Genomic DNA, 24,408 nt, shown 5'->3' with positions numbered 1-24,408 from the left:
CCTTTGTCCTGCTTATGAAATGCTTTTGGCTACTGCAATCAAACTCATCTGAAATGCAGTAAGAGACAGAGGATGTGGACAAGAGGTGTGGGAGTAACATCAGTGAGGTGCTCTGCCTGGGGGCAAATGCTTGTGCAAGTCACTCTGGTCCCAGGGAGCCAAAGGACACTGGACAAAGCCACAAACTCACTAAAACCAGGGGCATGAAAAGAACTCCAGAAACTGAAGTGCAAGCATTCATCTAATTATTAGTTACTACAAGAATGTGGATGCAACAAAAACTAAGAGGCAGGGAAAAAAATCTGAGGCAATTTGAGTGTAATAAAACATTAAGTCAAAGGAAAATATTTTGCAACAATTTTAATCTCAAAATTGTTCCAATCTGCAAAAGCCCGAACTTAAGTATGTGTTTTAAGTGGATAAAAAGGCTGACCCTGCAGTTTCAATCAGCAAATGTCTATTGTTTTACACAAACAATAATATGACATTCCTGAATTAGTCAGAAATGACAACTAGGCATTCAACTGAAGAAATACTGAAAATCTCTTAATAATCTGATTTAGTGTTTTTGTCTTAGCTCAGAATGGGTCTTTTTTATTATGGTGCAAAAACTTGATGGGGTAGAAATCTTGATGATGTAGCTACACACAAAACAGTTTCAATATAATTCACGTAAAAATAACATTCACAGATGTGTATTACATACAGCATTGATGCCTTAAGTGTGAAGAGAGAACTGTGCACATTAAAGTGCTTACTGATTTTAGACAGGACTACCTGTATGCAGTCCAACACTCAACCTTTAATGATACTGAAATCAAATTAACAAAGAACAAATCTCAGTCTAACTTCAGACCAGGAATTAGGTTGAAAGATGAGTAATCAAAAAAAGACACAATTTTCCAAGTAATATAAATGGTACCAAAGTTAAGTGAGCCTTACAATTACAATAATTTCAAATGCAAGTCTTCAGAACAGACTCATACAGTGTAATGGCCATTCCATAAACTTCTGGGCATTCAACAAGAAGATACAAGCAAAAAGTTTAGTGGCATATAGTGGAATAAAACAAGAAGAAAACAGAACAGAAATTTTAGCTTGCAGCTTTGCAATCCTCTAAGTTACATACTTGTGTCACAGTAACAATCCAAGCATACAGGATAAATGCAGGTACTTAAACAGCATTGTTTCTACAAAGTGACCCTCACTTTGCTGATGCGCTTGATCTTCTACAAAAGGAACTGCAGCAACTTGGTGGACATGCAAATGAAACGGTGCATGTCAGAGACTTAGCTCTCCAACAGATTTTTCATATCAGTGAATCCATCTGGATTCCCAAACTTGTTTAAAAGGAAAAGTAGGACTTGTTTATGCTTTTCAAGCTGTGGAAAAAGCAGAAAGAGTTAGAAGTGTACCATTCTGGGTTTCTTTTAATTGCTGATTTCAGATCAGGGTAGATCTTAATACAACAAACTCAACTAAGTACCATATTAATTTAATAAATATATTTAGTTCCTTTCTGTCATAAATTCTTCTGGAGGAGGAAAAAGCCAACAGAATTGTAACTGACTTCTCCTTGTCCATGTATATGCCCCCCCCTTCTTTTCTTTTTCCTGAAGCAGCTTCCTCAAACCAAACTTTGATTTGATTAAATACTCAAATTAAGATTGAAATCAGCTTCTTAAATTAGGCAACAGAGGAAAGCACCACTCCTGAAACTTCAAACTCCAAAAAATGAAGTAAGAGCTGTTTGTGGGGAAAAGTACACACTAATGAAGTCTGTGTGCTCTAAACACCATCCTCCCTCAGCTTCAGGGTGCTCTAATTGCTACTGTATATAAAAAAACCTGAGGGAAAGTGTCAGAAGACATTCCATGAAACTTCCATGTTTCAGTAGCTATTATTCCTCCTACTGCCATTTCCTTCCTACACAGGGTTTCTTTTGAACTCTGGAAACATAAAAAAGTATTGCTTAGAGTGAATCTTACTTGCACTTTTAATTCCAGGCAGCAGCAGTTGGTCTCACCTCCATTACCTACAAAAACCAAAGTGAATGAGCAACATATACACATTCCTTCCCTAATTTAAGAGGTGACATGTGGCATTGTCCAGGATTTTTAGAAGGAAAAGTTATTTACCCATCCCCTGTGCTTACAAGCTCTTCAGAATAAGTAAACTGAAGTAATCAAGCTGAAGTATGTACCTTGATGTTCAGGATGTGAGTTTTCAGCACTGCAGGACTTGACCAAACCCTCCTTTAGCAGTTTGTCAGCTACATTCACATAACCATTGTCAAAGTGTTTCTCCACTGTTACTAAATTAACTTTTCCATTAATCCCTTTCACTGTAATTGTGACGTATTGCTTCAATAATAGTTGTTTCAACTTGTCAAGCAATAATGGAGACCACTCAGCTTTCTCTATTCCTGCAAAAAAAGGAAGATCAAGTTTGTTATATAAATAATTCCTTTAAGCTCTAACTTGAATCATACATACATGTTATGGAAAATATTATGCTAAATTTTCTTAATATAAATAGCTTAAATTCTAGAGAGAATGAACTAAAAATATGTTCTCTAAACCAGTTTTTACCAATATACTATTTCAGAAGATTATCATGTTGTTTACCAGTATTGAGGCATGAACACTACCACCAGCACAGGTACAAATTTATAATGTTCAAGAAAACCAGTCAGGGTTTTTTGGGGTGGGGTTTTTTTGCTTATTTTGGGAAGGCTTTTTTACCTGCAAGTGAACATGTAATTGTCTGAAAAGGCAGCTTTAAATAGGAATCTGTGATTGGCAGCACCTTTGAAAGGGGTAAAGTTTCTGTGCTGCCATAGTCTCCATACAGTACTTTCACTGCAGACTGGGAAGCTTCCAGAACAACAGCTCTGTACCAATTGCCATTACCTGAAAAGATTGGGACAAGAATGGGCACGTGTGAAGAATCATCTTATAAACACAGTTTATCCCGAGAACAAGAAACTGTAGAGTTTTCCTTGAATTTTTAAATACTGTGGTGGATATATAAAAGCCCAATTGACAAGAAGCACAATTAAGAGATCCATATGCACTTTCAAGTTGGTGTTTTTCCTTTGTCTAAAGTAAAAATGAAAGCTGTGTTTTACACTGGCCAAGGAAATGGAAGGACAAGCAACTGTCTCACCTGAAAACTGAGCACAACAGGCTTCACCCAGTTTTGGTCGGAAGGGCTGTCTGTTACAAGATCTACAATAGTCTTCCAGTGAAATCAGCTCCTCAAGGAGCTTCTTTTGACCTACAGAAAAAAAAAAAAATCCACATTTACTAACCACATCTGGGTACAATGAAGAGGATGCTTAAGCCCCCCTGCTCTCACCTTTGACATTTTTTATATTTTCCTACTGTCCAAGACAGATTTCTACATGGTTCAGTTCACCACACACATTCATTTTATTAACTAGCTTGCAACAGTGACTTCTTACTGGGATTAGGAACAATGAAAACGTTTTCCTACCTTTATTTGGAGCAGGTACAGCATAGAACAAGTCTGGGCTTACAACTTCTGTTACCCAGACAGACATGGTTTCATCTACAGCCAATTCAATTGACTTCCAGTGCCCAACTGAGGTTGCTAATAGAAACAGTAAGAAAATGCAGTGTTATCACTGTCCACCAAGCATACATACATTTTAAGGAAGTATTATTTTATTTATAATAATTTTTTGAATTTCAGACACAACTACATGTCTTCCCTTCAGGAAGGCAAATCTAAAACAAGATAAATTATCCTACCTTTGCTGTTCATAAACTGTTGGCATATAAAAATAGCTAAAGTAAAAAACACCTCAGAAAAAATAAGATCTTGAAAAGCAAACATGAGAAAAGTTTCAGTCATAGAAAACTTCCAATTCTCTGATTCCCACAGAGTCAAACAACATTCATTTAAGACAAACACAGTTATTTTTTTACCTTTCTCTTTTTGTCTGTAATGCCACCTGCAGGGCAACTGGTGTTCAACTGTAAAAACTGACAATATAACCAAAACTATGCACTGGTATTAACTGTAGTTAAACAAGAAAATAACGGTTAAAAGCTGGAATACTAAAAATTCTTGTTAAATCTAAAAGTTAACATTCCTTTAATTACCTTTTTGGTCAACAGACTGGTTTGGAAATTTATTTTTGTCTTGTAGAACTTCTTTTACAACCAGATTTTCTGAAGTTAGTATCTCATTGATAATTTTTGGACAATCTGTGGAATTGTCAGTAAGCACTACACCTGCCCCATCTTCAGAAAGGGAAGTTACTGTGGCTTGAAGCTCTAAGCCTGAAGTATACATATGAAATCTTTTTGTAGCTTCTGGATTCCATGTGCTATTTCCAGGCTTTATACCTAGGAAGTAAAATAACTGTTAAAATATCTCAATTTATTAATGTTTATTTTCCTCAATATTATAATTTCCTCAAAAAAAAATTCTTTAGAGCATGCCCTGAAATATTGAGGCTACTTTTACTACCCTAGGACAACACACTGTCCTTCATCCTGTTAACTGCTCTTCCTCTTCCTTTTTTCTAAATGCCCACATTTCTTAAGGACTCCCAAGCTTCATCTTCTAAATTTTATGATTCAACCAAATAAATCCTTTGTCTTAGCACAAACAACACTACTGAGACTGTTTCTGAATCAGTATAATCAGGTCTTTTTATCACAGGAGCAGACAAAACCAAAGTGTTTTAAACGTGAGTGGGGGAACAGCAAAAGACACTTGAACAAGATGAGGTTTTGAGCTTTTTCCTGTCTCCACATTTTTTGTTTTTAAACCAAGCAGACTACATCAGAAAGAAAGAAAAATTCTGCAGAATTTTGAATGGTGTGGAAAAGGAATTTGCAGAGCATTGAGAAACAGCCAAATACAATACAAGTACAAATACCAGTACAGAGCCAAATGAAAGAACTGAAAGGCCAACTTGCTTCATTAAAACAGATTAGCTCCCTTGCCTGCAAAATTTTTGAGAAATAAAGTTGCACAAAAGTACATTTACTCCTATCAGGGCAACAACCAAAAACCAGAAAGCACTACAGATGAAGCAGAACTAAACAAGCTCCCTTTGACCAGTGAAGCAGTAAGCATAGTCCATGGAGATCACTCCAGAGAACTGGCAGGAGCTCAGGGAAGAGAAAGCAAACAAACAAACAAACCAACCAACCCAAAAAACTAAAGTTACAGAGTTCTGCACAGTATTCCCTGTCATCACCTCCTTCACCCAAAGCAGCAAGTCTCTAAATGCAAGAGCTCTTGTAAGAGAAAATTCATAAGATTCACCTGAGAGCCAGCATTTAATGGCTTGAAATGGAAGTTTTAGGAATGAGGATGAGATCTGGCGGATATTATCCAATGGTACCTCCTCAGTATTTCCATAGTCCACAAAGCTCACTCGAACGCTCCCCTCTGAAGTGACATTTTGCACCACACCACGGTACCAGTTACCATCCTCTAATTTTAGAGAAGATTAAAAAAAAATTAATGATTACTTCACAAATTTGTTAAGTCTACCAGCTTTCATTTGTTAGTAAATAAAAAAAAAATTCTTTGCTGTCCTCTGCCAATGTAAACTATCAGCTAATTTTTCATGTTCACCCTATAAAAACAAAACCATTTTAAGTCTGTTACTTGCCAGAGTAAAAAGCACAGCAAGGGTCTCCATTCTCAGGCTCAAAAACATCTGGTGGTGTTTTCTGACAGTATTCAGACAAAGATTTGTTAAGTGAGTTTAGAGCAAGTAACTCTGAAAATTAAGAAAAAAACAAAGATGAGATCAATTAAATGAGCTGACTTAAACTTTATCAATGCTGTTCACTCTACAGTTTACTTGTAAACTTTCAAATGCATTCCTTGAGTATGTAAGTAAAGGAACAAACATCCCTCACTTCCCTCACTTTTTAAGAGCTGCCCCGTATTTTTTGTTTGAATGCCTTCAGCTCCCTCTTCAGCCACTGAATTTTGTCACATTGTTTGTCTAGCACTTAAAAAACCAGTGGCAATCAGAAGTCTTTATACAGACCTCTGGTAGAGTAACAAAATTACTTTTTAACTAATCCAATAGGAAGTCACATCTCAATGGCTGCATTTTCATAATTATATCTCTTTAAGTTTTCATAAATTACAAAAGTGTACTAGAAGAGAGCTCCAGTAAATATTGTCTTGGCACAGGGAACATGTCTCTTATTTGCTTTTATTAACAGAACCACTAAATCATGAAGGGTGGAAAGGACCTTCAAGATCATTTAGTCCAACCATTAAGCCAGCACCACCATAATGACCCCTAAGTACCATATGGAGATGCCTCTTGCACGCTTCCAGAGGCAAGGACTCTACCACCTTCCTGGACAACTTACTCCAATGCCTGGCCACTCTTCCAGTGAAAAAAAAATGTAAAATATCCTTTGGTTAGTTATGGTAACTTTCACTCTACTGCTTATCTTCAGCATTTTCAGATTTCAATACCATGATCCAATTTCTTTGCCACTCCACTTGTATTCTTAGATAAAAACCTCAGAGGTAAGCCTTTGTGCTGTAAGCTGACTTGACATAGTAGTTCATTAGAACTATAATAAATGACAAATCAGAAAGAATTAAGCTGAATAAACTTACCATGGCTGTTTGAAATCTGACAGTAGAACTCTCCAGGATTGTACACTGTACATACTATGACACTGAGTGTTTGGTTAAGAGTTAATTTAATCCACTTGCACATTCTTTTGTTCTTTGTGTCCTCTAGAGAGGACAGAGAAAAGCAGAGAATGAAAAGAAATAAGAGTAACTTTTACAGGAAAAAAAACCATCCCGAATGCTTATTCCCATCCTTGAATTTCTTGTTATAAACTGTCCAACAGACTAATTACCAGTGAGAGCCCCTTTGCAGAGTAAAACCAAGTGAGAGAAATATGCCAGTTGTTTAATGTATTTCTTCATTACCAGAAAGAGCAAGCCATAGACAGCAAGGAAGAGTAACCACACAGAGAGGTAAAGATTAGCTGGAAACAGCCTGGGCAAGAGGGACCCTGGGGAACCTTGGTTCCTGCCAACTGGGTAGGGAGCATAGGCGAGGAAAACATCTGTCACCAAGACTACTGGAAACAATCCAAGGAGGAAGAGCAAAAAAGATTACTAGAAAGACAGGTCACAGAAATTTGCACTGCATATTAATTATACTCAGGTACCTTAAAGAAGCTTATGGACTTGTGAAGGCTGGACTTGATGAGCCAGACTGAAAAGCTCCTACTAGATAAGAGCTTGCATTCTCTGTACCCACTCTAGCAAGAGGTTAAATAATGCCAGTGCAGCAAGATGTGTTCATACTCACCACTGTCTTGCTCATCATCACTCCCTCTGGCTGCTGGTAAGGCCATGCTCAGTTTCTCAGCTGCACAGCCTTCCTTGATGAGAAGGCTCGATATATTTACTGCTGGAGTACCTGATGCATCTGTAAGCTCCACCACAGATCCAGAACTCTCTTTATCCACTACTTTTACTGTCAACACTTTGTCTTTCACCAGTTTTTTCATGTAAGAAATACCTTCTGAGGTCCATGTTCCTAAGGGTGGCTTTACACCTAAAAAGTCACATAGTATGGAAAGGTTCTGAGGTCAGTCCAACTCTCAGTAATGTTTGGACAGATACAAAAACTGCAAGTACATTCTGAAATATTTGTCACATTTTGCAGATATGCTATGACCGTTAAGAATTCTGGAAATAATGCCTACCATTACCTCCATCCTTCCCCATGTTTCAATGTGAGATACTACAGGTGTCATGGTTATGTAACACCACTTGTTTTCCCCCTATCTAGTTTGAAACTTTCATACCTGCCAGGCTACATCTTATGGCTTGAGCTGGCAAGTCCATTAAGCTTGGAATTATAGGACGAAGTCTGGTCAGTGGAAGAGAATCAGAATTACCATAATCCATATAGTCCACTAAAACAGTGTCTTCAGAAGCATAAGCTGTAACAGCAGCACGATACCAAAGGTTGTCTTCTAGAAAGGAAGATACAGATGTAATGTCTGAGAACAGATTTTTTTTTTCCTGACAGACCAATATAAAAATACATCCATCTCAGTACTACCAGGTGTTGGCTAAGAAGCATTTTGAGAAGCAGTCTATCAGAGCAGCATCATTACATATAATCCCATTTGTTCTGTGCTTCTTTTAGGAACTGAAATGTCAAAGATATACTTATTTCCAACCTGGGGAAATAGTACTTAGCAACATTAAAAACCCAAATTTTACATTCTATTTTAAATAATCTGAATCCAGTATTAAGAGTTTGCTCAATAAAGGGACATTTTAAAATTGGTATTTTACAGATATCATTTTTAAATCACTACCAAGCATTAGCCACAGCTAAAATCCAAAGATAAATAAACTCTACATGAAACATTTCTAAACATAATTACAAAATGCATCTTTTTAGTAATAAATTTAAATGACATAACTTAGTATTTGCGCTCCATTTTTACCTGTGAACTGTGCACAGCACACATTGCCAGCAGCAGGACGGAAAGATGGATTACTGGGAAATTTGTCACAGTATTCATTAAGAGATGCTTCAAGCTCAGCAAGTTGACCTGATGTTAAAATACATAGGGTTTGGAACATAAGCTGTCTTGCAATTATTACAAAATAATTAAGCTCAAAGCTTGAAAGAACATCTTGTAGTCTAATGGAGATTATTTCAAATGTTTAACATTGATCAGACTAGGGCTCTTCAATCATTAACATCCAAGAGAGAGTCCTCACATATCAGTGGACAGGGAAAACCAGTGACAGATTTTTTCAGCCAAGTGACAAAGTTGACACCAGTGCAAACTGGAAGCAAGCTAGTGGAGGCATGCCAAGAAGAAACCAAGGAAGTCACCTCTTCCAACAACAGGCAGATAATAAGGTAGGCCACTTCTTCCCAAAGGACACAATTTGCTACTGATTACCTAGAATTAAAAGACTGCACATGGACATAGATGAAAAATTCACCTTCCTCCAGCCACTCCCTACCAAGGAGAAAAATGCCATACTAGGAATTCTACATCCCATTTCCAACCCATCACTTACGGGCATTTTGCATCCGCTGACAAAAAAAGGTGTCTGGATTTTTAATGTGGGAAACCACACCAGAAAATTCATCTCCAATACTTAAAGAGACAACTGAATTAGCCCAGTGAGGAGAGTCTTCATCCTCAGGGAATTTTTTTTCACTTCCTTTTGAATGGTTTTCTGATACTGCACATAAAAAAGAAAAAAGGTTGCCAATCAAAAGCTAGCTGACTTTGAAAATATAAACATACTGAAATAGTTTATTCTTTTTATTGATGCTTTGGATTTTGATGGCTCCTGTCATATTATGAAATTAATACTCACATAATAACCCCTATACAAATGTTATAAACTATTTAAATATATATGAGCTAATGCCAGTAGTGACCTGAAGGAAGCTCCATTAGCCAACATTTTTAAGTCTGAAGTGATGCTAGTGAGCAGCTAGAATATCATGCAGCACAGGAGGACTTAAAATTCCCCAAGTTTAGTTTGATTTGCTTGCTTACCTTTTGGATAATCTCCTTCAGCATCACACCCTGAAGTTAAATGAGGCTTCATTTCTAAGGGAACTTTATTAGGGCAGTCTTCTAAAATATAGATGCAAGAATAAATGATTTATCATACAAAATAGCCATCAACTAGTTTCACTTCAGAACCATCCTCTGAGCCAGCTCTATATCCCTACCACAAGATGAGCACGTTCTACTTATTTGTTCGGCACTTAATGTTTAAAATGCAAAACAAAGAGTAGCTCAACTACTTGAGTTCTCTGAGCACATTCACAGCTCCACGACTGTCTGACTTCATAAAATGAGCAAAGCAGCAACAATCGACATTTACCTGCAGTTGCTAAAGACTGTGAGCTGAAAAACTGATTACAGCTTTTCAGACACAAGGATTCATAACTTAGCTCATTATTTACAACACTGAGTATGGAATGATTTAGTCAAGAAGTCTTTGTAAATCTAGGTTTCTCAGCTATTACATACTCCATACCTGATGCATGAAGCAATAGTCCTAACTTTCAAACCTCAATACAGGTGTTTCAGTGGCTTATAAAGTCTGGAATGAATGCATGGAACATTTCAAGAATGCAGTGATATTTATGAGATCCAAAAGGTTACATATCACTTCACCACCAGTGTGCTGTGAAGCAACCAAATGTGAAATAGGCCCAGCACAATCCTTGATCAGTTGAATTTACATGGGACTGAAGTGAAGCATCCTTTGACAGTCTGCACAGTATTACAGGGAGATAAGCTTCCTGCACATGAGCAAGTTTAGCAAGCTAAGAGGATCAACCACCACATCCCTGAACCTTTCTGTGGGCTGCAGATCAATGAAATGAATATGGTCTTGGCACTACATTCTTCCTGCTCTGCAGCCAGAGGAAAACCTAAATAACAAGTCTTCCACATGACAAAAGATACACCTTGCATGTATTGATCTGCTTTGACAACCAAACCCAGCTCAACTGAAAATCTGAATTCTGACTCCTCAAAGGTCTGGTGCTTGGCTTGTCTTTCACTGAAACTTGCTAAGTTAGAAATATAAACATGCTTTATACAGTTCTTCAACTGGATACAGCAATATCCAATGATGGTTCTTTCTTTGGGATACTTAGTGAACATATATGGAATATAACAAAAACTGGTAAAATCCTATATGGAACTAGAAATTGACACTGCAATTTTTTTTTGAAGAGTTAAAAATGTATGAGAAAGAAACAAAATGGTAACACATTTTCATGCATCTATTAAAACAGAAAAATAAATGAGATAATCCAGAACACACTGAAGTTAGTACAATTCTATTGGAAAAGTAACCTTGCTAAAATGTAAGGTTATTAAGCTTAGCAAGATATTTCAGGCGCTGACATTTTATGGAAAGGTGAAATAAAGTAAATTTGAAAAAAAAAAGTCAAGGCAGTGGTTGGGAGAGTGACAAGAGGGAGGAGGGCAAAAGAAAAAACACTCATCTTTTACAGGTGTTGGGGAGGGGTATGAACGTAAAAGCCTTAATTTTGGTGGGGATTTTTACCCACACAACCAAGCACTTACGAGAATCTGGAAGAACAACATCTACAGCAAAACTCAACCTCACTTCCTCCTGTAATATATCAACACCAGTTAGTGAACAGTGCTTTCTCATGAGCTGAGGAAAAAAAGCTGGCAATGCCTTCATTCCATCCTTTTCCATTTGGAACATAGTGGGAAAAGAAACACTTAATGGACTGGAAATAATTATAATTGGAACAAGAGAGGATAGTAGATTATTTCCCCCTAAGTGACTAAATAATTAAGGCCTTCAGAAATATTGCCTTGCATATTAAAGCTGCTTCAAGTGGGGCTTGAAGTGCTATCAAGTCAAATAACTTCTGCACTCTCTTCTAAAGAATTGGGAAATTAAGGTAAAAATAAAGAATCCCCAGAAGCTGAACTACCCTATTTAAATCAAGTACAAGTTATGGTTAATATGGAGCTGTTCAGCTGTAGCTCCTTGTAGTAATGAAGTTCAAGAAACACTGCAGAGATATACTGAACATCAATATGGAACAAGACACACACATTAACCTGGAGACTCACACATTCACCTCCTCACACCTGTTTTACAGGACAACTCAGCTAAAATTCCCACTTATGACACTCTCATAAATAAGAATAATCGAATTCCACCTGCTTCCCTGTAACCTTAACACCCCAGAGTAGATTATAGCTACTGCTTTATCTGCTGGCATCCATTTTTAAAGTCTAATTTAATGTAACCCACCTAAACATGATTCGACAGTCTGAGCTCTCTTACTTCTGCAGAACCTCTGAGAGCTTCAAAAGGTGAACAAGATAAAAAAAAACCTCCCGCTCTTTGAAATAAAGTGTCTGCAAATTTTTTATTCATATTGTACAGCCATTTGGTATAAAGGGCCCTCACCATCAGTTGATCAGTTTCATTAGAACGCAGTCACAAGCACACACACAACAGGAACTAACAGGATGAGCTAACAGAAGTCTCATGACACAAAACCTCCTTTCTAAATTCCTTCAAAAAGTTAAACAGATGAATAAGCTACTTCAAAGAAGTACGTGACAAAGGAGTTCTACAGGCTAGTTGGAGGTTTGCAAACTTATTCACCTTCATAGATGTGACCCCAAGAAAACACAAAGAAAAACCAGCTCCCGGAGAAAAGTTCACAGGACGACTGGAAGAAAGGTTTGGCTCAAAGTAAGATCAACAGAGACTTCAACACATTACAAAGGAGAACTGTGTCATCTAGTTCCTTCTACAGCAAAGGAACAACAGCTTATCTGCATCTGTTACTGTATAAGACTACACCAAATGTACTTCTCTAATAAATTTCCAAGGCTCTAAGAGTCAGCTCATGACTTTTTTTCACAGAAACAAGACACCAGAAGTTTTCTGAATTGGACACACTACATCTGTTTCTGTCCCAAAGTATTTCTCTAGTAGCATCATACATGTCTTGATTTTTAACTTTTTCATGAACATTTTTTTTTTTTTCACAAAAAAGCAGGGTTGACTGATAGTGCTTCTAAGAGCTCTAGAGGTAACAATTTTCTGAATGCTTCCCCTGGTAACTTTTCATTTGAAACATGGATCTTTCTAAAAAGAGAAACTTGTTCCTTTCCCATACAAGTTAGATGAAGCACGCTGCCACTCACTCACAGCAGATCCATTCAAGACATAGTCAAAATCATATTCCATACCTTAAGATAAACCGGCTCGGATTTGCTATTGCTTAAACTGTAATCAAAGAAAAACATGTCAATTTGAAGAACCAAAGACTGACCAGTACCATTAATAATACAAACTTCTTGCAAATAGATAAAAGGCTGTGTTCATAGTATGTGATTTTTGCCAACCCTTATTCGTCATCCACTAAAATGCAGAATTACAAACATATGTAATGATGACAGGCATAAGATAATGCAGTATTAGCCTAAGAATAAGCAACATATTTTACTGTAATAGAGCCTTCCCATGCTCATTTATGTTGTAGTGGGAAGGATGTTGTCTTTCTGTGAAGATTATTTGGCAGAACTTCCAACAAACTTACTTCTGTTTAATGGGATCACAAACTACTCTGTGTGCTGGCCAATCTTTTCTCTGACAATCTGCAGAGCAATAGTAAGTTTGCAGACACTGTGAACATCTGAGCTTTCCTAAAACAAACAAAAAAAGATGAGAAGTCTGAGCAAAACATGTATTGGAAGGAACAACAACTGTTTAAATAACTGTTTTACAAAACAGCTCCCCTGCAACCCTAAGCAAATAAAAATAGGTATTTGTATTCACATACAGCTATAAGACATTGCTGCCTAAATGTCCCAAATTCCTTCAGCTTATTTTTTAAGGGAAAAAACCCACCACTTTTGATAAAGAAATGCTGCCTTCTGCTTGTCAGTTCTGTTACTCCAACTATGTTCTGAACAGTCTGTACTTGTCTCTGAGAGTTAAAAATATACATCCATTTAAAGACATTTCTGAGCAAACCTGGTTCCACTGATGATGTCACAGATATGTCACAGACTACAGGACAGCACGCACTTACCAAACAGACCACAACGATGGCAAGTGCCCCCTTTAGGGGGTGGTACTAAAAAACTCAAGAAACTCTTATCATAGCAAATAGAAAAAGCACCCTTGGATAATTGCAATTTCTTTGGCTTCCCATTAATCCAATTAGAATGTGACACCTGTGGAAGAAAAACTTGAAGTCATTCTTACTGGAAAAAAGCTGCCCATTAGGGTAGAAATATTCTAATATACAAAAATATGACAACAAAAGGAGACAAAACTTCTAAGTTCTAGAAAGAGAAATACATGCTGGTAATTCCTGCTATCTAGAAATGCTCAGAACACTTGGGGCAACTATAAAGTGAAATAACTCACAGTATTTTCTTTATCAGCTGCAGCTATGCAGTTCTCTCTACCAGTTTTGTCTTCCATAGAACTTCCTAGAAGCAGAAGTATTTGCAAAAGGGATCTGATTAACAACACTAACACATGCCTATGTTATGGAATATTTGCAGGAAGAAACAAAGCCCTTGGCTACTCCTACCATTCTACCAGCCCATTTGAGTGAATGGAGATGTTTGGACGACGACACACTCTGGAAGTCACTTGTTTTCATACTGATACCACATTCAATAATGCAATCAGTGGTATTATTAAAACAAGTTTCAGCTTCAGTGCTTATCGCTCAGTACTGACAAACAAAACACTCTGAAACAAGAGATTCTGACTTTCCAGTGAGTGCCTTATAAACTCTGTGGTCTTTCCTGTAAGTTTTTCTTTACCAAACAACTCTTAGAAGACATTCAGCTAAGCCTGCATATCAATATGGTAGGAACTCTGTTTTTATAAGTGGGCAACTCATCCAGCTACAAAGAATTTGTTTCTGTTCTAGGCTACATATGCCACTCAAATCTTGTTTTCAGTCCAAGGTCTCCACTGAGACAACACAAAGCTTATGTGGCCCTTTTTCCCACCTGGAAGCAAGTTAATCTTGTAAACTCTGCCTGAACTAAACTCTTGCCTAATATAAAATAAAATTTCATGAACTCTCCAAACCCAAGGTGTTTTTACATAAAGCTAGTTCAGATCTCCCCAAAGGAAGCCTTTCTCTCCCCCCAACCTGGAGTAAGAGAACATGGATCAGACAGTACCAAGGCACTTCAGAGGCAAGAAACATTGCTGAAGGAACTCCAACTCCCACATATCAGTCCAAATTCCCTAACAGTTCAGTTATCCTTGTGTTTTTTTTAGTTTCTGAGGCATTTCAGCAGGCACAAGTTTGGATAATTAGGAGCTGTATTTATAAGCCATATTCATACTAATGATGTGTATCAATAATAAAGCATATACACAATCACAGAAGAATAAAATCAAGATACCTCTGTCAAGCTTAGGACAAAGTCTCTCTTACTGCACTTGTGCTGCTGTTAAAACTTTCTGAACTGTTTCTACATTTGTCAAAAATACCCTCTACTGTTCGCTTAAAAAATATTGGATTTTGTTAGGTATTTCAGAAACTCAGCCTCAAAACTAAAAGCTTTTCAACAGTAAGTTTGTACCTGTGATCCTGTTGCTTAAATCTGCATCTGCAACTTCATTATATTGAAGATTAAGCAGTTCTGCCATCACGTAAAGGTTGCCATTAGAGTATAACCAAAGGTGGCTGTGGGCCAGGTAACTGCAAAAAGCATGGATTTAAAGATTAATTCAGGCAGGCACACAAATTAAAGCATTTTTGGGTCATATTCTGAAGATATATTTAAGCATTCATTTTGTAAGGCTAATTTTCTACCATCTATTTCTTTTGTTTGCACAGCAAAACCCTTTCTGCATTAAAGAACTCAACAACGAATACTACAGATTAAATGATGAAAATTCCTTTAGGAGAGGATCACACTGACAAACAGGAGTGACCACCAACACCTGCAGTGAAGCTCGCTGTGTCTCTGGAGGAGACATCTCGCTGTAATTTTGTTTAAAAGGTTTGCAGTAATAAAAAGCACAGGCTGCACCCCCGGGTTCTGCATGCCCGGGATCCTGAGGGATCCACTGCCCGAGGGGAAGCAATGCCCTGGGCTCGGCCGCAATGCTCTTTCAGCACCTGCTTTCCAAATGCTAAGACACAATATGGTTGTTTTAAATGAAAAGTATAGAAGAAAACAAACCAAAATGAAGCTAATAAAGCAGAATAGTCGAAGTGACGCTGCAAACCAACTCCACCAGAAACGCGCTTTCAACAACCGCAATTAAACAGGTGCTATTAAAATTAAGGCATTTTAAGTAACTCAGAATTAAATTAGCCCCGTCTCACGGCCTCCAGCCAAGCCCGCAGCCGACTGCGCCACCTCCGGCCCTCCCTCCCATCAGCAAAGCGCTCACCCCGGGCCGCCCGCGGCTCCTTCCCCGGGGGAAAGCGAAACGACCCTGCCCCTGCTGCCCCTGTATCCCCTCAGAGTACCGCCCCTGCCCCTGTATCCCCTGAGTACAGCGCTCACCCCGGGCCGGCCCTGCCCCTGTATCCCCTCAGAGTACCGCCCCTGCCCCTGTAGCCCCCGAGAGCACCGCTCACCCCGGGCCGGCCCTGCCCCCGTATCCCCTCAGCAGAGCACCGCTCACCCCGGGCCGGCCCTGCCCCCGTATCCCCTCAGCAGAGCACCGCTCACCCCGGGCCGGCCCTGCCCCCGTATCCCCTCAGCAGAGCACCGCTCACCCCGGGCCGCCCCTGCCCCTGTATCCCCTCAGCAGAGCACCGCTCACCCCGGGCCGGCCCTGCCCCTGTATCCCCTCAGGGCACCGCTCACCCCGGGCCGGCCCTGCCCCTGTATCCCCTGAGTACAGCTCACCCCGGGCCGGCCCTGCCCCTGTATCCCCTCAGGGCACCGCTCACCCCGGGCCGGCCCTGCCCCTGTATCCCCTCAGGGCACCGCTCACCCCGGGCCGCCTCCCCGCCGTCCCACGCGGGCAGCAGGGCCGGGCGCTCACTCGAGGCCCGTGGGCGGGAAGGAGGAGGCAGCGGCCCCCGCAGGCCAGGCCAGGCACGGCTCCAGCGGTCCCGGGCCGCCCGTTCCGCCCCGCCCGGGCGGGACCCCGGCCCTCAGGGGCGGAGCGGGCCGTGGGCTCCCGGCCCCTCGCAGCCCGAGAAGGGAGGAAGGCCCGGGGGAGTCTTCCACTAGTGCAGGTTACTTCAAGCTCCATTCAGCCTGGCCTTGAACACTTCCAGGGCATCCACAACTTCTCTAGGCAACCTGTGCCAGCACCTCACTACCCTCAACAAAGGGCTTCTTCCCAATATCTAACCTAAAGCCGTCCTCTGGCAGTTTGAAGCCATTTCCCCATGTCTGATCACAACATGCCCTTGTAAAAAGTCCCTCTTCAGCTCTCTTGTACCTTTAGTGCTCTGAGGTGTCCCCAGAGGCTTCCCCAGGATGAACAGCCGCAGTTCCCAGCCCGACCTCATGGCAGAGGTGCTCCAGGCGTCTGAGCGTCTTAGTGGACATAATTACCCACAGCTGAATCAGTAATGCAAGTTTATTTCATACGATTCAAAAAATGGCTGTGAGAGCTATGCAAAAAGCTGAAAATTGATACATAAAATTGATGCATTTGTATTTTAAAGTTTTTGAATTTTGCCCTGCAGCCGAGAACATACATCACTTCATCTCCCATTTCCAACCTATTCTCATTTTCCTCTGTCGTTTTTCCTCTTTCCCTTCTATACAAGGTGTTTTCCCCTTTTCTTCAACTTTTGCTTCCCACCTCCATGTCTCTGTCTTCATGGGAAAATACACTTCATCCTCAAGACTGCTGCAGTTTTATGCTGCTACTCAGATGTGATCTCAGGTGTTCCCGGTGCTGTGCAATTAAGCTTTCACCAAAAACTAAATTAATCTGATCTATTTTAGTGCCTACATTGTTGTACTTATTATTGAAGTGTATAAAATCAGTGATGGATTTTATTGTTACGTGTTCTGTACAGCAGGGAATAATTATCTCTGTTCACAGAGGAGTAGCTGAAGCATAGCTATTTTGCCTTAAGTCATTTGGCATCTGGCTGTGACAGCGTTTCAGTCTAAATCATCTGTATTTAAGTCTAGGATCCTGTCTGCCACAACTAAGCATTCTCAAAAGCTAACAACACATCTGAGGACTGCTGAGTTTTCTCTCAGTGGTTTAGATACCACCTACTGAAGTCAGAGGAAAGACTCTTCCTGGCTTACATGTATCTCTATGTTTAGCCTGAGCAGAAGCTGAGTGGATCAGTGGCTGCTCTTACAAGAGGAAGGAAAATTAGGTGGGATTTGGTGGGATGTGGTGGGATTTCAAGTAATCCACGTGCCAAAGTGCTCAGCATTGCATATCAGAGTAAGCAGACTTGTATGTGGGAGATTGTGGGGAGACAGGGCGATCATGATCATACAGCCTTCATCATCTCCCTGCCCCTTGTTCTTCTGTCCCTAAGATTAGCCCAGTAATCTTCATGTCTAGGAAGAATTAATACCAGTAAGGCACTAATACTTCTCTGTCATTCAAACCTCTCTCTCAAAAAAAAATTAGGCTTTCTTTGTAGCTTAAAACATCTAGACAAGATGACCCGGCACCCTGTCCAGCTAAATCTTAAAATTGTCCAGTGCGGGGGAATCCACCACTTCCTTGGAGAAATTATTCCAACGGCTGATTTTTCTTATTTAGTCCTTATTTTAGTCCTGTGTCTAATTGGAATCTCCCCACAAGTGATTTATCCCAGTATCTATTACCATTTGTCTTTTCCATGGGAGTCCATGTAAAACAAAGGAATTTCCATCTTCTTCATAGCCTTTAAATACTGGAATGTGGTGATAAAGGCTCCCCTGAGTCTTCTCTTCTGACAGCCGAGCAAGCCCATATCTCTCAGCTGTTCTTTCTATGTCAAGCTTCTCAAACCTTGATGTTGTTTGTGGCTCTTCTCTGGCCCCTCTCCAGCCTGTCCAAGTGGAACACAGCATTTAAGGTGTAGCCTGGCAAACACTGAGTGGGGCAAATACTTTTTATCTGTGCTAGTGATGCCCATGTTGAGGCAGCCCAGCATCCTGCTGGCGTTCTTGCTGCAGCAGCTTCCTGTTCACTCACGGTGAGCTGCTTGTCCACCAGGAACCCCAGGTCTGTTTACACAGAGTTGCTCCTCAGATGGGTAGACACCAGCCTGTGCTGCACTTCGGGGTTATGTTTTTCCAGGTGCAAGACTTTACACTTGACCTTGTTGAACTTAATAAGGTTCTTGTTAGCTCACTCTTCCAGCCTATGCAGATCTCCCTGCAGGATAACTGAGTGTCAGAGGTGACTGAAGACAGTGCACTTAGCATGGAGGCTGATCAGGAGTGACATCCCAGGAGCCGCACCAGGCTGGTGCAGCTTGCAATTGTTAGCAAGAGCTTTGGGCTTACTTATGTGTAGGTTCTGTAATAACTGTACCAGTGTCACTAGCTCTAGGATCTAAATGCCTGGGAACCAGCTGAGACACCACCAGGTGTTACACGCTGAAAAAGGACAGTCCAAGCAAAATATAATGAAAATAATTTTTTCCAATTGTAACTTACCCAGAGCATTTGAGTGATCATAGTCACACTTGGGATTTACCATGTATAAATCAAATGTGATGATGGTGGCAAGCAGCTTCAGCAGAGATGCTGTCCTTAACTTGACACATGGGGGAAGATGGAGCTTTGTGAATGTGCTCCCTGAAGACCCCTGGTAAACTGTGCTTGCTCAGAATAAAATAGTTACACAATGAAAGCAATTCCCGATGAAGAAAAGAATAACTCTTTATGTAATTTTGCCACGATGTGAAATCCAGGATCAATTCAGCCCGCAGTAATTACATTACAACAGACCAGCCCTTTGATAAATACAGAAGATGGGATTTGGACAAGCTGGACTCTAATGTCAGCTCCTCCTTGGCAGTGCCAGACATGGCCCTTTGACACCAGCGGTCTCAGAGGAGTGTGGGGCATTGCTCAGCACATCTGCTGTTTGAGCCACCTCGTTGTTCTCTCTTACAGTGGAGTTACTGACACTTCTTCAGCTGAAGGAGAAAACATAGGTTTGTAAGCCCTTTCAGTGGGCAAAGCTATAGAAATACTCCAGATAATTAACAAATGTCATCTGGAAACTGAACAATTAGATGAGCACTTCCTTTCCTTTTTGTTACATAACAAAGCATGAGCCAAAAGCCAGAATTACAACTTTTTGAATATATGGGCCAAATTCTGCTTCTGCCTCTGCAATGCAGAGCTTGTCTGCAGCAGACAAGTCTGTTGTGTAGGACTGTCTGTCTTTCAGATGGTAAGTTCTCTCACTCAGGACTTGTTTTCCTCAGCATTTGTACATGCCAAATAAGAGCTATGGCTGGCTAATTAAGAGGTACAGTAATTCATTCTGATTTAACACACATGTAAGTGGTTTGGGGAAGGTCTCTGTCACCTGTCATTGTCATTCCCTAAGTATCTATGGCTGCCTCCTGGGGATAAGATACTCTTCATATGAAAATTTAGTTTAAGCACAGGTATTGTAAGAGTCAGAGCTGTCAGCATCAGTTCTGGGACTAGAGCTGTGGGGAGTCCAGCTGAGTACAAAAAAATCCTTTTCTTCTGTCTTCAAGGAAGAACTCCACAAACCAGGTTCTATTTTCTTAACCTGATTTTAAATCCTTCTCTAAAAAATGTCCAGAATAAAAGGAAAAAATCAGATTAAATTCTGCCAGGTCTGTTGGAACACAGTAAACCACATACAGGTAACATCAGTGCAACTGCAGACAAAGTGTACAGCAAGGTAAAAACACAAATCTTAAAAAGACCAGAGCCAGAGTATACTGATACCTCTGCAGTCTTTAACAACTAAAATACCAAATAAGAAAAGAAGCATTTGGGCACTGAAGTGACTGTGTTACAGAGCAGCAGTGTGAACTTTGCAGCTCAGCTGCAGAACAGCAGCAGTAGTGGCAAAGAAATCTTTCTGAAAGCAAAGCTTAGACTTGTGCTGCATGGCAATTAGTGAGTGTTGCATGGCACTGGTTTCTGAAATGACACAATTTTTACTTATCTCTGTTCCACACCTGATTTTTTATGTATTTTTAGCTAGATGGAATGCACAGCATAATTTGATCAAAGCAAGGGCTAGACACTTGCCTTTCAAGTGTTATTTGGAGGTTAAAGTTGAGGGCACAAGTGTTCTCTGCAACCTACTTCCATTTGTGCTTTCAACTTAATGTTTTTAAAGACACATGCCTTCATACGACTGACTCCTTTGCTGCTTTAGAGGCAATGGCTAGGAAATTCTTTAGTTACCTGAAGCAGCATTATCCTTCCCAAAATGATGGACATTGAAAGATTTATAGCTATGATGGCACTGAAAGGTTAACAGACTGAATTTCTCTAAGACCTGCTGTTGTTTTTAAGGATTGGTTAAAACATTTTGTCCTGGTTTCAGCTGAGATAATTTTCTTCCTAGTAGCTGGTACAGAGCTGTGCTTTGGATTTAGGATGGGAACAATGTTGATAACACACTAATGTTTTTAGTTATTTCTAAACAGTATTTACACTATTCTCAAGGACATTTCAGCTTCTCAGACCCTGCCAGCAAGAAGCTGGTACAGGGGGGGAAACACAGCTGAGACAGCTGATCCCAGCTGGCCAAAGATTATTCCATACCAAATGGCATCACCCTCAGTATATAAACTGAGGAAAAGCTGACCAGGGGCCACAGTTTGGGAACTGTCTGAGAATCAGTTAGTAAGTGGTGAAAAATTGCATTGTACATCACTGTGTTTGTACATATTTTCATCATTATTATTATTTTATTTTTGTCACAATTTTGAGTCTTCCAGTTCTCTCTCCTGCCCTGGTGGAGAGAGGAGCGAGCCAGCAGCTTTATGGGGTCTAGTTGCTGGCTGGGGTTAAACAACAGGGTCTAAGGAGCTTTTTCTAGGACCCCCAAATTTGCAGTTGTGTGTCTGAAATTCCAAATAGCTAGAAATAATATGGAAAAAAAGAACTTGCTCTGAAATAACTCTCTCAATTAATGTTTGTAAGTGAAGTTATGCAGCATATTCTACTTTGAAGGTCATCCATGATACAAACTGAAATCATCACTGGGTAGGTGATGATTTCGTACATGTAGGTATGTGTATGCTTTTATACATATATAAAAATAAATTAGCCAAAATAAAGGAACAATCTGATCTAACATCAAAGTTAGCCTTGCTATGAGCAGGAGATTGAACGAAATAATTTACTGAGGTCTCTTCCAACCTCAATTATTCAGTAATTCTAACTTGCTTTTCTGTTGTTGTTATTTAGCTAAGCTGCTATAGCAAATACAACTGCTTTCATTTAACAGCTTGTCTGCTAAGGTATTTTTTCAATTTATGTTTTATTAAATAAAATGGCATTTTTGCCGTGCTTTGGACTCCAAAAAGCTTTGTGTTCCACTGAAAAACTGCTGATCCCAGCACTGAAATGTAGTCCAGATTTTTGATACCCAGCAAAACCAAATTTTCACTTTTTTTTTTTTTTTTTTTTTTTTTTTTTTTTTTTTTTAATTCAATCAGAATAAGGAATGAAGTCCCAGCAGGTGCTAAGTGAAGCTGTTTAACATTACTGGATTGACTCTTGCATGGCATGTGGGTGGAGAGGGTTTTGACATAATGTGCAGGGGTTGGTTATGGAGAATGAGATGCTGTTTACTTAAGGGAGAAGATTCTATTTGTCATTACTTGTGCACTGGATCTTGAAAAAAGGAGAGGCATCATCTCTCTTCACTGCTGGGGTGAAGAATGCTCCTGTAAGGCAGCTGCTCGGGGCTGTGGTTTTAGATAGTGCCACGGAATGTCTGACATGAGACCCCTTGTTAACAGATGTTTAAATAAGAAAAAATAACATCTAGATTGAGCCAGTTTTTAGACAGATGGTTGAAATTATCTCGCGTGAAGCCACAGAATCAATTAGGTTGGAAAACACCTCTGAGACCATCGGGTCCAGCCCAGGACCCCAGATCACCTTGTTTGTGACCCAGAGCGCGGCCCTGAGCGCCACGTCCAGGCTCTCCTTGAGACACTCCAGGGACGGCGACTCCCGCACCTCCCTGGGCCGTCCGTTCCGCTGCCTAGTCACCCCTTCTGTGAAGAAATTCTCCCTAATGTCCACCCGCAATGTCCCGTGGCGCAGAGCGCACTGATACCCCAGCACTGTGTCCTCCATCCAGCCGCCCGCAGCTCTTAGCGCCGTCAGTGGACCGCGGGCTTTGGGCGGCGCGGTGGGAACGGGGCAGCAGAGGCACGAGGGTGAAGGAAGGCGGCGAGACGGGTCCCGCGGCACCTGCTGGTCCCGGCGGCGCCGCCATGGCCCGTCCGGCCCCGGCCCGGCCCGAGCGGCAGCGTAAGAGCCGCAGGGCCCTCAGCGGCCGCGAACCCCGCGGCGCTGGGCCGGCCGCACCGCCCGGGGCTGCCCCGATCCCGCTCCCGATCCCGCCCCCGCCGGGCCCCGCCCGCCGCCGCCATCTTTGTTGATGTGTCAGCGGCGGGCCGGGCCGGGCCGGGCGGCCGGCGGGGAGCGGGGCCGGGCAGTGCCCGCCATGGCCGCGCTGCCGCCGCTCCTGCTGCCCGAGTAGCCGCCGGGTGAGGCCCGCGCCGCAGCCAGGGCGGGTAGGGCGGTGCGGTGCGGTGAGGGGATGCTCGGAGCCGGCTTCCCCCAGCCCCGCGGGCACTGCCGGGCTCCCGGAGGGGCCGGCGCGGGGCGGCCGAGGGCGCCGGGACGGGGCGGGCGCTGCCCCGCGGGCTCGGGAGGGGCCGCGCCGCCGCTGATCCGCTTCGCTGTCAGTGGGCGATAAAGCCTGGGGACGCGGGGGCGGGGAAGGACGGGAGGGAGGCAGATCCCCCGTGCAGGTGGGGGCACCGGGCGGGCGGAGGTGGCGCCGGGGCCGCAGGAGGGAGCGGGGTGAGAGCGGGGCCGGGGTAAGGTCCTGCCACAGCAACACCTTCCCGGCCAGGACCTCCGGGCGGGAGCGCCGGCTCCTGTGCTGGCTCGCAGTCTCTTTGTTTCTGTACAGCTTTCTGCTCCGCGGTGTGAATTAGCCTGCGCTGTTTCATTGGCTGCGTGTTGATTTTGCTGTATAGGTAAATAATTAGATAACGAAGCCCAGCAAGTGTTATGAAGGTTATTTTTTAGAGCCGGCTGCGGTGTTGCGGGAGGGTACGTGTCCTTGTTTTTGCCGATAGCGTTTGTAAGAGCTGCTTGCCCTTCTAGGTTTGAAAGGACTTCAGCAAAATGATTACGATGTAGGCTTGCAGATTTTGGCTCTTGTCCCGGAGAATAGCCTGCACAGGTGAGTCTGGTACATGTATACTTCCAGCGAGACTCTGGGCAGACCAAAAGAGGATTTCTTAGGGAATTGAAATCTGTCTGTAAGATGAGAACTATGACATTCTGGCTTTAGTGCTGGTTTGCTTTATCTTCTTGCAGAACTGCTTTTCAGAAGTTAAAATGTTGCAAGCAGAATACACTAAAAATCCAGGTATGGCCGCTCTCTCAGTATGTTTTGTTGTATAAGGAAATTGTTGAAACTGCAAGCCAGAACTGTGTTTCTCTATGAGCAAGGAAATATAATCACTGGCTGCTGTGAATGCTTATGTTGCCATTGACTTTAGGGAGGAGATGGTTAAGCTCTGGAGATAGATGAGAAACTGAAAGTATGAAGATGTTTCAGGAGGCTGTTAGATGACATTTGAAATGTCATTCATTTTATATTAAAAAAAGGAACTAGTTCTAT

General features: G+C 41.5%; 2 protein-coding genes across 5 annotated transcripts in view; one reads left to right on the top strand and one right to left on the bottom strand.

Annotated features, from left to right (window-relative positions):
• Positions 1-899: 899 nt before the first annotated feature.
• On the bottom strand, positions 900-23,269 carry TDRD1 (tudor domain containing 1). Of its 2 annotated transcripts, none has more exons than XM_083867043.1 (22): positions 22,822-23,269; positions 15,171-15,289; positions 13,987-14,051; positions 13,646-13,790; positions 13,151-13,256; positions 12,801-12,837; positions 11,139-11,187; positions 9,585-9,665; positions 9,094-9,261; positions 8,505-8,612; positions 7,851-8,021; positions 7,349-7,597; positions 6,637-6,759; positions 5,660-5,770; positions 5,308-5,478; positions 4,131-4,376; positions 3,499-3,615; positions 3,169-3,279; positions 2,745-2,912; positions 2,204-2,425; positions 1,989-2,035; positions 900-1,382 (listed from the first exon to the last, which is right to left on the bottom strand). In XM_083867043.1, exons 1-22 carry the CDS (start codon positions 22,839-22,841, stop codon positions 1,290-1,292), a joined length of 2,727 nt encoding a protein of 908 aa, XP_083723169.1. In that variant the 5' UTR covers positions 22,842-23,269; the 3' UTR covers positions 900-1,289. The 2 variants fall into 2 exon arrangements, with proteins under 2 accessions (XP_083723169.1, XP_083723170.1); XM_083867044.1 differs by having other exon boundaries at positions 7,851-8,018.
• Positions 23,270-23,843: 574 nt separating this feature from the next.
• CCDC186 (coiled-coil domain containing 186) overlaps positions 23,844-24,408 on the top strand; it is a 34,675-nt gene continuing 34,110 nt past the window's right edge. The window contains exons 1-2 of one of the 3 annotated variants that reach the window (XM_083866462.1): positions 23,883-23,964; positions 24,102-24,153. In XM_083866462.1, the coding sequence (XP_083722588.1) occupies positions 24,123-24,153 (31 nt within the window). In that variant the 5' untranslated portion in view covers positions 23,883-23,964; positions 24,102-24,122. Of the gene's footprint in view, positions 23,965-24,101; positions 24,154-24,408 lie in introns of all 3 variants that reach the window. The other 2 variants (XM_083866464.1, XM_083866465.1) reach the window with 2 other exon arrangements.

Source organism: Zosterops lateralis (assembly GCF_965231275.1).
Source record: "Zosterops lateralis genome assembly, chromosome: 8".
NCBI classification, from domain to species: Eukaryota; Metazoa; Chordata; class Aves; order Passeriformes; family Zosteropidae; genus Zosterops; species Zosterops lateralis.
The sequence above is the reverse complement of the archived record's forward strand: the minus strand, read 5'-3'. Positions and strand labels throughout refer to the sequence as shown.

What these genes read in the sequence shown, in the direction of transcription:
- TDRD1 (XM_083867043.1), bottom strand. Translation starts at nt 22,841, where the DNA reads ATGGAGGACACAGTGCTGGG. An exon ending in TGTGATCCCATTAAACAGAA is followed by an intron (nt 12,838 to 13,150) that starts GTAAGTTTGTTG and finishes CTTTGATTACAG; the next exon opens with TTTAAGCAATAGCAAATCCG. An exon ending in TCAGCGGATGCAAAATGCCC is followed by an intron (nt 8,613 to 9,093) that starts GTAAGTGATGGG and finishes TTTTAACATCAG; the next exon opens with GTCAACTTGCTGAGCTTGAA.